The sequence below is a fragment of the Ananas comosus genome, linkage group 17 (genome assembly GCF_001540865.1).
Source record: "Ananas comosus cultivar F153 linkage group 17, ASM154086v1, whole genome shotgun sequence".
Taxonomy (NCBI): domain Eukaryota; kingdom Viridiplantae; phylum Streptophyta; class Magnoliopsida; order Poales; family Bromeliaceae; genus Ananas; species Ananas comosus.
This window is the reverse complement of record NC_033637.1, coordinates 2,846,920-2,862,323: the sequence shown is the minus strand read 5'-3', so window position 1 is coordinate 2,862,323 and position 15,404 is coordinate 2,846,920. Positions and strand designations below refer to the sequence as shown.

The 15,404-nt window shown below is 34.4% G+C and overlaps 2 protein-coding genes across 3 annotated transcripts; both read right to left on the bottom strand.

The window, feature by feature from the left end:
* LOC109723252 (serine/threonine-protein kinase STY17-like) lies at positions 1,037 to 6,233 on the bottom strand. 2 transcript variants are annotated; one of them, XM_020251565.1, is made up of 13 exons: positions 5,883 to 6,233; positions 5,544 to 5,852; positions 5,207 to 5,281; positions 5,019 to 5,123; positions 4,529 to 4,614; positions 3,953 to 4,073; positions 3,459 to 3,538; positions 2,983 to 3,045; positions 2,747 to 2,865; positions 2,347 to 2,432; positions 1,806 to 1,930; positions 1,590 to 1,721; positions 1,037 to 1,305 (listed from the first exon to the last, which is right to left on the bottom strand). In XM_020251565.1, the coding sequence occupies exons 1-13, from the start codon at positions 5,991 to 5,993 to the stop codon at positions 1,299 to 1,301; spliced, it is 1,419 nt and encodes a 472-aa protein (XP_020107154.1). In that variant the 5' UTR covers positions 5,994 to 6,233; the 3' UTR covers positions 1,037 to 1,298. The 2 variants fall into 2 exon arrangements, with proteins under 2 accessions (XP_020107154.1, XP_020107153.1); XM_020251564.1 differs by having other exon boundaries at positions 5,544 to 6,233.
* LOC109722809 (2-alkenal reductase (NADP(+)-dependent)-like) lies at positions 8,636 to 11,883 on the bottom strand. Its single transcript, XM_020250954.1, has 5 exons — positions 11,605 to 11,883; positions 9,969 to 10,149; positions 9,608 to 9,774; positions 9,275 to 9,357; positions 8,636 to 9,127 (listed from the first exon to the last, which is right to left on the bottom strand). Exons 1-5 carry the CDS (start codon positions 11,851 to 11,853, stop codon positions 8,749 to 8,751), a joined length of 1,059 nt encoding a protein of 352 aa, XP_020106543.1. The 5' UTR covers positions 11,854 to 11,883; the 3' UTR covers positions 8,636 to 8,748.

Genomic DNA, 15,404 nt, shown 5'->3' with positions numbered 1-15,404 from the left:
TTATTTGATGTCAAACATAGTCACGATATTTATTTATTTTGACATGGAAGGTTATAAAATTTTATAAAATTTTTTATTGAATAGTTATAAGAAAATCGACTCTGCGATTTCAACAGAACGAGAGGTGGAATCAAATCCACGGAATTCATTAATTTCTCGCTTTTTGACTATGGATTTTCTGAAGCCCCATCATATGGGAGTGAGTGCATACAAAGAGGTGGAAGCTAAAAAGAGTAGTGCCAGGGCAAGCCCCATTATTCTGTCACTACTTATTAGGAAACACAATTTTTCACATAGATTTTTCTTAAAAAAACTTATAATGTTCATCCCAAAAAATAGGTGGGGTTAGCTAACCCCACCTAACCCCACCTCAAATAAATTATTCCGGATTAACTAACACCACCTAACCCCACCAAACTCCAACCAAACACTATTTTCTATTCATAATAACCCACTATCTTTCTTATCATACCTACTCCAACCAATCATTATTCTTCTTTATCAATCATTATTTTCTTATCCCACCTACCCAGCCAAACACTATTTTTCATTATTCTAGACTAACTCCAACCCCCAACCAAACACAAAAAAACTTTAACCCTGAACTTAACTCTATCCCTGGAATAGCTACTTTTTCCTTAACTCCGAACCAAACGGAGGCTTAAAGTAAACAACAAGACACCAGCGACAGCCAAATTGATGTACCATAAAAAGAAAAAGGATTTTCTTTTTTTGGGATCATACTCGAAACCATGTATTAGGCTCTTCGCGATCACGGAAAAGACAAGATAACTCTTTTATTGGGAATGTATATTTCCCACAAATGCATGTGTAGAGATCCCTACAAAACCGAAGTTTATTAGTTGTTTCTGCTTCATCTACAATTACCTCAAAATAGAGAGATGGAAAAAAAAATATCTTGTGATCTGCAGATGCTGAGATTTAGCAAATTATGTACGAAAAAATACTTTTACTGTAAAATTCGTCGGGGATTAACTGGACCAAAAAAAAAAAAACAAGACAAGGACACTAGATCTGATGAAAAACTCGAAGAGTGAAAGACGAGTTATTGTCTTTTGAGATAGCAAATGTTTGATAGTAGCATCGATAAAAAGAAAAGTACCTAATAGGGATACATGAATTAATTACAATTCATACAACAACGGAACTCTTTCAGCTCCTTCGCATGAAAATCTGTCTATTCATTGCAGAGCACCTTATTATTCGCAGAAAATTATTTTGCTACTAATGGCACAACAATCTGGGGAGAATCAACCGAGCACCAACCTTCCTCTGCTCTATTTCCTGCAATGAATGAAATGTATAGGTCCTCACGAAATGACTCGCAAAATTAAGAAAAGTGTAATTAAAGAAAAGCTAGTATTGATTAAAGGAACAAATCTAACTAAGTATAGCCTTTGTAGAGCCTACATCTGTAATAAACGATGTAAGCCGCTAAAAGAACTATAGAAGCATCTAATAATTGGTTCAAGATAGAAGTTCAGAGATAGACGACGTAGTACCGCATATAAGTAAGCAGACTAATTAAAGTTTTCTGAGTTTAAGTTCATTTATTAAGAACCACATACCATGGGAGTTTAAAATTGTCCCTCCACCGACTCTGTTTAGAAGAATTGGCATGTATTTTCTTCAGACGGATAATTATCTCTGCAAATGTTGGCCTCACTTCAGGCTGTGGATTCCAACACTCCTCTATCAATCTGCGTGGAAAGATTGATATAATGCGAAAATGTAAGTATGGCTTCACACTTTAAGACTCAGCAAGTTAGGAAAAGAAAACTTACTCCTTTAATTCAGGAAAATAGCTTTTAGATTTGTTCTTCAACTGTGGTCTCAATCCTTCCAAGCAGATCATCTTAGCGGCGTCTTCTGGAGACTTGGGGTGGAAAGGAGGTGTGCCTTCAATCATCTGATCCAACAATTATGACAATTTGAAGAGGCAAAATAAATAACAATTAGATTCAATTCGTGGGCGCCGAACCTTGATATGCCTGAGACAATATATTTGGCGAACATCTCATAGCATTTCAACCGTCATGATATATACTTCATGTCTCACTCAAATTCTTGATGTGATGTTGCAAAATTCATAATATTTGCAAATAGTATATTAGTATTTAAGTATAACAACCTGCACATGCACACAACATTTCGTGCTATGCCTGATATCTACATGAAAAGATCATTGTCCAACTCAAAAAAGGTTACTTCACAGATCTGAAATTCAATGAGTGAAACAAGAATGATTTTGACAACCCATATGGAATCACCCTATGGTCTTTCATTTCAGGAGGTAATAAAAAAAAAGTTATGGTTTTGACAAACCTCATAGAGAATGAGACCAAATGAGAATGAATCGACACCTCTGTCAAATATTTCATTCTTGTAAATCTCAGGTGCCACATATACACCTACAATTATCAACAAATGATCCACGTTAGATATGATCGACAGGACCAACAGAATGCCATTAAAAAAGCTGTTTGAAGGAATAGCAATCCGAGTGCAAAAAAGACAGACATCAGAGATTAATTATTTATAGGTACACAGAAAGATGTCAAATTAAATGCGAACACTCATATAACTAGGTAAAATGCAGCAATTATTGATAAAAATTTGTCATCACAATCAACATTATCATCATCATCCAAGAGTTTATTGCAAGGGAAAATATTAATTTCAGTAAAGCTTATTTCAAATTTAGGGTACAGAAAAGGTAACTTACTGTCATCAGGTGTGATTGGATGTGCTGATTTAAATTTGTCTGTGGACATTTTCTGTATACTAATCAACCCAAAGCCCGCTACCTTCAAACGGCCACCACCATCATCCCGAAAAATATTTCTGGCACCTTAATAAAACATCATAAAGTATGGTACATAGCCGCATAGGTACAAATAAATTCGGAGATGATACTAGTTATACTATGTAAAAGGCAATTTTCTCACTCTATCATCTTACTTTGGCTTTAAATTACAGTGGATGATTGGATCTGGTTTGCATTCATGAAGATAATTCATGCCCCTGGATACAAAAGATATCAACATTCAGGTAACATAACTTTTCAAGTAAAAGATAACTAATATACTTTAATATTGTCATAAAGGAAGCATGTATTTGTCACTGACACACATCTATTCAAAGCCACAAAACAAAAATGCAACATACTGCTTTCTTTTAGTTTGTTTTTGTTCTCCAACCTTGTTAATTAGAAGAACAAGGAGTGAGATGACTAAGGCACACATGATACATGAAATATGAAGGAAGATGGAGCATCTGATACAACAATTTTAGGCATGTTCATCACCATCTGATTATATTTATTTGGAATAAACTGATACAGGTTAAGACTTGGCCTTAGAAGAAAGAAACCAAATAGAATATTTGGTAAGAGCAAAAAAGCCAATTTCAAATTTCCAGAAGCAATCAGCACATACCTGGCAATATCAAGGGCGAATTTCAGAGCTTTATAGGTGTCTATGCGCCCTTTCCTTTGAAGATAACTTCCTAAATCACCCTGAGTTTCAATAGCAGCAGGAAAATAACATTGTTTAGTCATGCTCTGCTAAAGAAGGATCTACTTAAAATAGTGTGACTTTCAAGTATTTAGTAAGAATTTCAATTGTCTTGCAATAAATATACATCTACTCAGTATGAAATAGCAATTAATATACATCTACTCAGTATGAAATAGAAATTCTAGCAAAAGGATAAAAACAATCAGTAGATTGGAGAATAAAATACATTAAAGTTTTAATTTGTAGAAATTGGTGAGACAAAAAAAAAATCATAGCAAACTATGTGGAAGAAAGTTATAAAAGAACCATGGAAAAACACATAACACAGTAAACATGGTGTGTACCCTTGTTATTAGGAACAAAGAGTAAAACCTTTACCCTAGATTATACACTGCAAATTAACATATACTTACATTTTGAAGGTACTCCGAGACAATCATCATAGGTATATTTTGTGTAACAGCTCCCACAAACTGGACCACATTAGGGTGTCGAACCTTCTCCAATAGAGTGAGCTCATTTTTGAAGGCATTTCTGTAGCAGATGAAATGGCAACAAACATTATATGAAGGAAAAGAAGAAAAAAATGATCAATTAACACGAACCAATAAGGTTACTGACTGAGAGAATATAGAGATGGAATGAAATGTTCAGTGCAATAGTCGATCACAAAAGCTAAAAGGCTGGTGTTGCTGATAACATGGCGGTGAATTTTTGGTAGATAATTTTGCTGTTTTCTGTCGCTATACGCAAGGTGTAAAGTGGAAAAGGCTCTTACATTTATTTCACAATAAGCAACTGAAATCAATGAATAATCTTACGAAACTATAGGATATCTAAATATATTTTAACAAATCACACATACTGTAACTATGTTGGAGCTTATAGAAGGGAAGTAGATCAGTCAATAATTTTACACCAAAAATTATATGTTAAAAGTTTGATCCAGTAGAATTCTTAGCACAAAATTAGCGACAATAAGCACTTACATGCTATCTGGATCCGAATAGGCTTCCTTGTCAAGAATCTTCACAGAAACCTTTGTTCCATTCCATTTAGCCACTTGATACATGCCCTATACATGTTAAAGGTCGTGGATATAAATCAACAACTTCTTCAGTCACTCCAGCAAAGATATCTTGGAAAAAGACTGATATGCTAAATAGAGGACAAATACTAGATGAAGACATTCATATTGTGAACACCAGGCAGATAGAAGATAGAAATTCCAATAAAGATTGTTTATTGGTAATTTTATCAAAATGAGACTTTTCGGTCGTAACAGATAAAAGTACATGATTTCAGCACAACATTGAACAGGGTATATAAGAAGAAACAAAGTGGATTTTAAGTAGTGATCATCAGTTATCACCAGTTAAGATCATATCTTCCAATCATCAACTTTACAAACCCTTATAAAGAATAGGAATAATGAATACTGTTACCCAAATAAATACTAGACAGTTCTTGTAAACATGCCTTTGAGAGTTCTTCGCCTCTCCGGAACTCAAGCTCTAGCGGGTTCAGCTCGTATTCTGGAACATCTCGAGGATTCGAGACAGTCATTGGAGTCTTTCTGGTTTTCTGGAAAGCGAGAAATATTAAGGATAACAAAACAAGCAGGTTTCAGGTAATCTACAATACAGAAGAAAAATGTTATAAATTACCGGAGCCTTGGCTCCTCTAGATCTTAAGAGATTGTATACTTCAACATGGCCATAATACTTAGCATCTGCAGCCGCCTGCAATCAAACAAAGCAGAACAGTATTAATTTCCAATTTGAGACATTGCAAAGTTTCACAATTAGAGAACGAAAAAACGTTACAGACCTTCCGTGAACTATAGTGCATTTGAAATGGATCTATGCAAACTAAAAAGGTTAAATTTTACTATCTGACCTTTCAATATGTTTGATCTAACTATTCCCCCTTAAAATTTGACGGTATTTATAACTTGTTAGGTATGATTTTCTATGATCTAACGGGATATTTGCAAATGGATACCGTGCTCCCCCAGCGATCCCTGGCATCGATGTTGGCCCTGTAACTGAGCAAAAGCCTAACGACGTCCGCGTGCCCCTCGCACGCCGCGATGTGCAGCGCGGTGCGACCATCCAAATCGATGCTGTTCACATCGACTCCGTCCTTCAGGAGGTCCTCGACCCCCTTCGTGTCGCCGCGGCAGGCCAAGAAGAGCAGCTGCATGGTGGCGTCCAGGTTCTCCGGCACCGCCAGCTCCGCCGCCTCCCTCACGGGGCTCCGCCGGTTCGGGTCGAGCGACGACTGCCGCCCGAAGGCGAACCGCGCCGACGCCTGCCGCCCGAAGGCGAACCGCGCCGACGCCTGCCGCCGGAACCCTAAAAGGCCGCCGCCGCCGCCGTCGCGGCGTATCGCCGACGACCCCATGGAGAACTGGCGCGAGATCCCGCGCCGCAGCTTCGCAGCCACCTCCATCTCCGCCAGATCCAAACCCTAGATCGCCGAATTAGGGCTACAGCAGGTGAATCGGAGCTCGATTTGGAGCTCCTGAGATCGCGAATTCGTGGAGGAGTGTAGGGTTTGGTGGGATCTGATCGAGGAACTGAGGATCTGAGAGCGCTAGGGAGAGAGGAGAGGGGGTTCGGCGTACCGATTATTCCCTCCTTTTCTTTCGGAGGTGGGAATTATTACTTTTCCTGCACCTCAATTTATTTTTAGTTCGATTTGTCGTATTTATAAAGGATGAGAAATGCGCGGTAAAGAAGCAATACAGGTTTAAAAATAGGTGAAAAATGTATATGAACACCTCAACCATAGGTTATTTTCAAAAGGAGCCTCAACCTTTTTTTCATTTTGATTAATTCCTTTGACATTCAATTATTTTTTAAATTATTTTTTCACAAACAAAGCTGTAAATTTGTGAATTATTAATCACTGAGATCTAATAGAGCTAGTTTTGAATTTAATTTAGAATACATGAAAAAGTTTGTGCCCCAAGGATTAAGATGTTAAAAAAGTTAAAAAATAAAAAATAAAATTTTGGAGATGGAAAATGTGAAGTGAGTGCGGGTCCTGTGCAGATGACAAGAAAGTCGTACATGGCAGCTACGAGCGTACAACCAATAGGTTAGTGACTGTTTGGCCCAAATCAATTTTTAATTTAAAAAAAATAAAAAGGTCAAAAATGATTTTTTTAACCGTGCCGGCGGTTCCTAATTAAAAGCAGCAAATGATTTGATGATTGATATTTAAAAATTTTAAATTATAAGTTTAATTATTTTATTTTATACTTTCAGTAAGTTTATTTAAAAATATAAATGAATCAGATAAAATATTATCTTACTTTCAATTTTTTTAAAAAAAAATATTTTATTTTAAGAAATGCTTGTGAGCCGACACATGCACACCAGTGGAACAAGACCTGCTATCTATTTCCTGCAGGGAGTGTCTTGCACTCAAACCTAACACTGAACCAACTAAATATATAAAATTAACACTAACCGTCTCTAGAGCAAGTGATGAAAGAATTGGTGGTTGGTATCTGAGGTTCCAAATTTAAATCCTAGTTAATTCACATTTTCAGCTAAATTTATTTCTAAATGAAATAAACAAAGTGGTTAGCGTGCTACCCATCTCTTAAAAGAAAAAAATTAAAATAAAAGAAAATTAACATTAATAAAAAATCTTTGTCACAATCAACTGTTCACATTTTTGGTCTTGCAATTCATTCATCTTTATATCTGTGATAATCGAATTAAGTTGGTTAATATACAACACTGCACCCAAAAAAAAAAAAAAAAAAAAAAAAAAAAAAAAAAAAAAAAACTTTTTGGAGAGAAGTATATCTCATATTTATGACTTGATTGCGTAACCACACAAATCCTGAATAAGCGAGTCGATCATGACTCAGTCGTTGGATCACTCGCCACCAAACTCGTCTCCATCAATTAATAAATAGTAGTAGCCATCAATTAAGATAATGGACCATTGATATTCATAATTTTTATAAATATATTTTTTATTGTCTCATTGAAAAACGAAAAAAAAAAAATTTGTCCATGTCGTAGAAGATCTGTAATAAAACCAAACGGATTTCTTTTTCGAAAAAAAGAAGGGAATCTATGAAGCTCTCTTGTACGGAATAAAAATAAAAGAATTATAAATAAATAAATCGCACATCCACTGTTCATATTACGGCGTAATAGTTTTATATTTATAAAGAAAAAAAATAATTAAAATATTAAAATCTAAAGTCCACTTTCCTTAGAATACGTTAGAATTACCTCCTTTACAATGGATTAAGACTAGCTTTAAATAATAATGGAGAGTTTAATTATTTAATTTGTTGGATTTTGTAGGGATAACTTTATCACTATATTTAGGAGGGAACGAGATTTATTTACTTACACCAAAACAAATAACATAACTCGAAAACTAGTTACACTAGTATCAAGTTACACAAAAACAAACAAAATAAGTATTTAAATTTAATTTTTAGTTTGTATGAGTTATATTAAAATAAACAATGAAAAATAACTACCATTCAGGAAAACTCTCACTACTACACTTGAGTTACATTAGATCTAAAAATTCGTCAATCCAAACGCCTCCTAAGCCAAATATGAAAAATTGCTATAGCATGAAAGTCTACAGTGTAGATAAGCTCTAATAGCCCCATATTAAATGAAAAAAGAATTGTGATTGAAAATAGGGTAGATTTGGGCCCTAATAATAATAAGTGAGCTTGAATATTTTTAATTGATAGTTTAGGTTTAACAAATTATTATTACTAACGGATTGTATCGTTATACTTTTCTAGTACTACCTCATGCACTGAGGCCTACACTAATGTAGGCCATTACAAAATATGGTCCTCGATTTCTTATTGTTTTTTTATTAACACTCTGTCAAATTCTAACCTTGTCTTATTTGAGTTACTCCAATTAGTTAAACTTGAAATTGTGTTACATATGATGATACCTTTGTTTGATATTAGTCATTGCTAAATTTGGTTTTATTTGCTAAATGTGATTAGGCACCTCAACTGATAAGATTCACAGTTTGATTTAAGTTAAATATCCAATTTAATTAACTAAAATCGGATACAGGCTGTTGAATGTATGAGACATTTTTGCTCTATATATTCATCATTATAACATTATACAGATAGCTGAGCTGCGAAATCACGGCATACGGAATTCAACCTAAATTTTACTCTCGCACATGCAATTTACTCTCGAGCGACGACAACTAACTGTTTGCCCACGTTGCGCCCCGCGAAGAGCCCGACCAGCGCCGCGGGGCCGTTCTCGAGTCCTTCAGCAACATCCTCCACATAAGTGATCTTTCCCTCCTTCAGATCCCGAAGGACCATCTGCTCAAACTTTCCATAGCTGGAGCCGTAGTCCAACACGGCGAATCCTTCAATTCTGATGCGCTTTTGGATGGTTAGCATTAGGTTGTGCACGCCCTCGTGTTTCTGGAGATTGTATTGGGAGATCATCCCGCAAACTGCAATTCTGCCGTGCGCCCTCATGTTAAGAAGAACCGCGTCCAGCATCGCTCCCCCTACGTTCTCGAAGTAGATGTCGATGCCCTCAGGAAAGCACCTGCCAAAGAAATAGAGAGTTTTATCGCGCGGCGAGCAGATTCAGAGCCAATTACGCGAGTTGTTGCATGTCGTGCATCGGTTAAAACACTAGTTCTCCCCTCTTACACTTTTGTAGTAGAAAACATATATGAGAGGATCAACCAACCTTTTCAATGCTGCATTCAAGTCCTGCTCCTTTTTGTAATTAAAAGCATTGTCGAAACCGAACTTGCTCTTCAAAAGATTAACCTGATAAAAAGTACCAAATAAGAGAGAGGAAACATTGGAACAGGAAATTAAACTGGAGAAGGTTAAATAGCAGAAACGTAATGTGGGAATAAGTCCGCGCCCGTTCACTTAATCGGAACGCAATACAAAACTGCAACACCGTCGGACACGAAATATACAGTGGCAGTCCTCTTTCCTCTTAATCAACAGAGAATTTTAGGACGAAGTTGTTTCATCTTATTGATCACTTTTAAGTTTCTGACGATCGAACCTTCTCATCAGAACCCGCGCTTCCAACCACATAACAGCCCAAAAGCTTGGCGAATTGCCCAACAAGCTGGCCAACGGCGCCCGATGCAGCTGACACAAAAACATATTCTCCTTTCTTCGGCGAGGACACCTCATAGAATCCAACGTACGCAGTAAGACCTGGAGTTCCTGGAATATAGACATAGAAGTGTTAAGATCAAACTAAGTCTTGCAATATAGTATTATCTCTGAACCAGCGAATTGGTTTTATATCTTTCACAGGACACGTATAAAAGATTAGTAGTATTTTTAAGATTTGTGACCGCTCTTTATGAATTTTAATTGAACTGGAAAACTCTCTGCTTTGAGCACAAAAAGCGCACCTAAAAGGCCTGTATAATAGGATAGTGGTACTTCAGGATGGTTGATCTTCAAAAGGCCCTGCGGATTTGTTATGACACTGTACTCTTCCCATCCAATTCCAGATCCCCACACAAGATTGCCCGGCTTGTAGTCCGGATGACCGGAATCTACGACTTTGCTCACACCATAACCAGTTATAACCTGTTTTGGCACCGAAGCCAATAAATCATGCCAAGTAGCTAGAAATAACTGAAAATACAAAGTTCCCAATGATTCAATAGTTCGTGAAGAACTTCACCAGCCACTAAATCATCAACTGATTCAAATTTGCTCAGCCATAAAAAGCGCATTAGCCCGTTTCCAACGATAACTTTTCATTTTGCCGTCGCGGCATCTTTGCCACAATTGCCTATTTAACTGCTTTCTCGGGTAATTTTTTTTTAATTTTAAAAAATAGTAATTAGTCGCTTGACAAATAAAAAATATTTCGTAATACGACACGCTAGCAAAGCAAGTAAGTTACACTTTCCTACCTTTCCTCCACATTATATCATGAATTAATTAGTTAATATAGAGATTCCTATATTCTGATCCAATGATTCTTGTATTCGTTAATATAATAAATTAATAAATTTAGGTCATCATGAAGAACTATTGAAACCTCTCAGAGAGAATATAGAGAGAGATGAATAGAATCCTCAACTGTAGACCATTTTGAATAGACCCTGAACTATTTTTTTATTGCTGTCTCTTTAATTTTTTGTTATTTTAATTTAATAAGTTTAGCTAATTAAATTAAAAATTTTACCAAAAGATTAAACAAGTCCATCAAATTTTACACCAACAACTACTTTCAATTTTGATAATTACCAACAATCAATAGTTCGTATGTAGCAGTATAATCTTAACGAAATTGAGTATCATTTGGACTAAAATAACTCAAATTAAAATAACTAAAATTTCAGGAGCGTTAAATAAAAAGGGGCTTTTTTGCATTTAGCCCCATGAAAAAATTCTTTTTTCACAAATAGCTGTACAAAATTTATATTTTCAAGATTGGTCCTATCCTCGCCACTTGAGCGCCACGTAGGTACGGCAGTAGGTTAAGTTGAGCGCCATGTAGGTACGGGCTTTTTTTGCATTTAGTCTCATGAGAAAATTCTTTTTTCACAAATAGCTGTACAAAATTTATATTTGCAAGATTTGTTCTATTATCGTCACGTGAGCGCCACGTAGGTATGGCAGTAGGTTAAGTTGAATATGGTAAACTATTCACCGTATTTGGATAGGGTGAATAATTTACTGTGTCCTCCCAACTCTAAATATTACGTAGTATCACGATAAAAAAATAATAGAACACGATGAATTATCCATTATGGTCAACTACGAAGAATGGTTCACCGTGTTCAACTTAACCTACGCCGCCATCCACGCTCGAATGGCGCTCGCGTGGTGGCTTATGTGGCGGGGATAAGGTCAATTTTGTAAATATAAATTTTATTGGGTTATTTATAAAAAAAAAATTAAGAGGGCTAAATGCCACCAAAAAAAAAAAAATCCTTTAAAAAACTTCAGAAAAAAAAAAAGAAGAAGCTAACTCTCGATCCAAATCAATGAATCATAACACAATTTTAAGCAGAGAGATGGAGAGAGAACCTCGCCGGGGACTAAGTCGGGGACAAAGTTAGGGTTCTTCTCGTCGTGCTTGGTCATGCGGAGCCGCATGTAGGGATCGCAGGAGAGGTATAGGTTCTTGAGGATCACGGCCGTGGATCCCTCGGGGACCGTCAATCGGACGGTGGAGGAGGTCACCACCTCCATGTCGCTCTCCTTGGGGGACCCGGTCACGTACCCCCTCAACACCACCTTCTTGTTCCCCCTCACCACCTCTCCCTCCCCCGCCATTGTTGCAACTCTCTCTCTCTCTCTAAATCTCTCTCTCTCTCTCTCTCTCTCTCTCTCTCTCTTAGCTTTGCTCTTAGCACTTCGCAGTGGATTGCGTACTAATGTGTAGTGTAGTATATATAGGAGGGGAATGGGGATGACAACGTAAGCAGTGACGAGCGACACCATTCGCATGCACAACTCCATTAATTCGAACTTCTTTTTTTTTTTAGCGGATGAAAAATATTTTCGATTTTTTTTTTTTTGTTTGGTTTTTTGTCAAAATTTTATGGAAAAATTTCACGAATATTTCTCGAAAAATCGGCTTTTCGTTTTTCGCACTGCCGTCCGGCGAAAAACGAAAAGCTACCGAAAAAAAACGCACCGTTTGGGGTGGAGGGGAGCAGCCGGAGTGCGCGGTCCACGGCCACTTCGGCCTCGTCAATCGTGTGAGAGGTTAAATTATAATATATATATATATATATATATATATATATATATATATATATTTATATATAGTATATAATATAAAATATATTTATTATTATATATTCACTTAATTTATAATAGAAATTATATATAATATTTTATTTATAAATTTGTAATATTTATTAATATTTTAAATATATAACTCTTATTTATTATGTAAATATATTTATTATAATTTTAAATATATTTAATTTATATATAAATATAATAATAATATATATAGTATATTAATTATTATATAATAATAATATATATAATAAAAAATATATTAAGCAACTTTTCATTATTTTTTTTTTCCTTCAATCAAACAACCATTATGAAAAACTATTTTTCTTTTCCTACAAACCAAACACTAAACTACGTAAAACTTTTTTTCCATCGAAATTTCTTTTTACCGAAATTTTTTTTTCTTGTTTTACGTCAAACCAAACAGCCATTTAGTTAAATTATATATAAAAAACTTCAGATACCCACCTAGATTTATCGAATATTCAATTTAGTATCTTTTACTTTTAACTTTATCATTGATTTAACGAAAAAAATAGTAAAATTGATAATAAAAATAAAAAATGAAACCACAGGACACTAAATTGATACACTTTAAACGATAGAATACTAAAATAAAAAAGTGTAAAACCACATGGGTGGTATTTGAAATTTTTTTCCCTAAAAATTATTAAGAAGGAGTATATATTCAAATTATTTGGATATAAAATAATAAAAATTATTAATAATAACTTAATAATTTTTTGATAAATAAATTAATTTTATATTTTTTTGTTATTTGTCTTTTTTAATAAACTTTGTTAGTTTTATGAAAAAAAAATAATACAAGATAAAAAATAAATAAATCTAAAATACAGTATAAAAATTCTATGCTGATAAAATATAATAATATAATAATGTTTTTAAGAAATTTATATAATATAAAAAATAAAAGTAATACTACAACACGATAAACTATAATTAAGCTATATTTTAAATATTTTTATCCTCCTCATCTTAATTAGTATCCTGAAATTTTATTTTTCTCCTTTTTTGTTAAATCAGTGATACAGTTTAAAACTAAAAGGTACTAAAGTAAATATTCGATAAACCATCGATATGGTATCTGAAGTTTTTTATATATAATTGAACGAAAAGTTAGTGAAAAGACTGACGAAAAGAGGAAAAAAATAAAAGCACAGGGTACCAAAATTGATACACTTTAAATCACGAGATATCAAAGTGAAAAAATACAAAACCACACGAATAATATTTAAAGTTTATTAATTAGAACGGTATTTTTGGTATATATTATTACACATGCGTAAGCAATGATGCGCAACAACTTCTATTCTTTGAGTCAAATGAAAAAACTACTGAGTTTTTGCCTAGGAATATTTGTGCTGCCTTTTTTATTTTTTTGTTCTTTTTATTTGAGAGAGTAAATTTTGATTTAGCTCAATGGTTTCTGTATAGTTTTACTTTGCTGTACTGTATTATTCTAATTTTCTATAAAGATCCCTTCAAATACGCCGTTAGCTTTTATTTTTTTATTTTTTTTATTGAGTCCTGTCCGACTCCTAAATAATTAGGTTTCGAACCTGAATTCTCGGATACCAATAATCAAGTTTTTCGCCACTCAACATTCTCTAACAAAATAATTAAACATTAAAATCTAAACTCCACTTTCCTTACAATGTGTTAGAATTACCTCCTTTACAATAGATTAAGATTAGTTTTAAATAGTAATGGAGAATTTAATTATTTAATATGCTTGATTTTGTGGGAATAACTTTACCACTATATTTAGGAGGGAACGAGATTTATTTACTTACATCAAAACAAATAACATAACTCGAAAACTAGTTACGCTAGTATCAAGTTACACCAAAACAAACAAACGAAGTGTTTAAATTTAATTTTTAGTTTGTACGAGTAATATCAAAATAAATAACAAAAAAATAACTACCATTCAGGAAAACTCTCACTACTACACTTGAGTTACAACTTACATTAGATCTAGAGATTCGTCAATCCAAACGCTCCCTAAGCCAAATATGACCAATATATAAACCAAAACAAAAAAAAAAAGTTCCGGCGAAATTGCTATAGCATGAAAGTCTATAGTGTAGATATGCTCCAATAGTCCCATATTGGATGAAAAACGAACTGTGATTGAAAATAGGGTAGATTTATGCTCTAATAATAATAAATGAGCTTGAACATTTTTAATTGGTAGTTTAGGTTTAACTTAAATTATTATTACTAACGGATTGGATTCGTTATACTTTTCTAGTACTGGGCTGGCCCTAAATGCATACCTCATGCACTAACGCCCACTCTGGTCCTCAATTTCTTATTGTTTTTTTATTAACACTCTCTCAAATTCTAACCTTGTCTTATTTGAGTTACTCCAATTAGTTAAACAATTGAAATTGTGTTAAATATGATGATACCTTTATTTGATATTAGTCATTAATAAATTTGGTTTTATTTGCTAAATGTGAGTAGGCATCTAAACTTATAAGATTCACAGTTTGATTTAAGTTAAATATCCAATTTAATTAACTAAAATTACTTAAATAAAAAAATTACAAATTGAGGTGCCAATAGACCCCAAAAAAAAAAAAAGTTGGGGGGATTGAGGGCCCTCTTTATTTCTTGGTTGGACAAATTTCAAAAGAAAACAACAAAAAAAGTACAAAAGAATAAAAAAGACAATCAGATCCAAGGTGCAACCATACATGTTCTAAGCAAAATGGAGATTAGTTTCCTTCACCTTTTTGTCCTTTTTTGACTCGCAAAAGAAACGAGTTGATTGCTCATTCACACCATTTTGAATGATAAACAAGTACTCTCCTATTGAGGTTACATGTGAACTGCGTTTCATTTATTAGGAAAATAACTCAAACAATGTAGGGCCTTACTAAAATACAAAACACACACACACACACACACACACACGTACAAAATAAGATCAGATGCATAGAATGCGGTGAGGCGGATAGCGAAGGGACTGGGACTGCGAAGGCAGATTCCAGAACAGCGGACAGCGGACAGCGGACGACAGAACTGCAGATTTCAATTTCTATAGCTGT

What these genes read in the sequence shown, in the direction of transcription:
- LOC109723252 (XM_020251564.1), bottom strand. Translation starts at nt 5,993, where the DNA reads ATGGAGGTGGCTGCGAAGCTGCGGCGCGGGATCTCGCGCCAGTTCTCC. An exon ending in TCCAATCACACCTGATGACA is followed by an intron (nt 2,433 to 2,746) that starts GTAAGTTACCTT and finishes TGATAATTGTAG; the next exon opens with GTGTATATGTGGCACCTGAG. An exon ending in TTGGTCTCATTCTCTATGAG is followed by an intron (nt 1,931 to 2,346) that starts GTTTGTCAAAAC and finishes TTGTTGGATCAG; the next exon opens with ATGATTGAAGGCACACCTCC.
- LOC109722809 (XM_020250954.1), bottom strand. Translation starts at nt 11,853, where the DNA reads ATGGCGGGGGAGGGAGAGGTGGTGAGGGGGAACAAGAAGGTGGTGTTG. An exon ending in CCGACTTAGTCCCCGGCGAG is followed by an intron (nt 10,150 to 11,604) that starts GTTCTCTCTCCA and finishes GTGCCAAAACAG; the next exon opens with GTTATAACTGGTTATGGTGT. An exon ending in GCGCGGGTTCTGATGAGAAG is followed by an intron (nt 9,358 to 9,607) that starts GTTCGATCGTCA and finishes ACTTTTTATCAG; the next exon opens with GTTAATCTTTTGAAGAGCAA.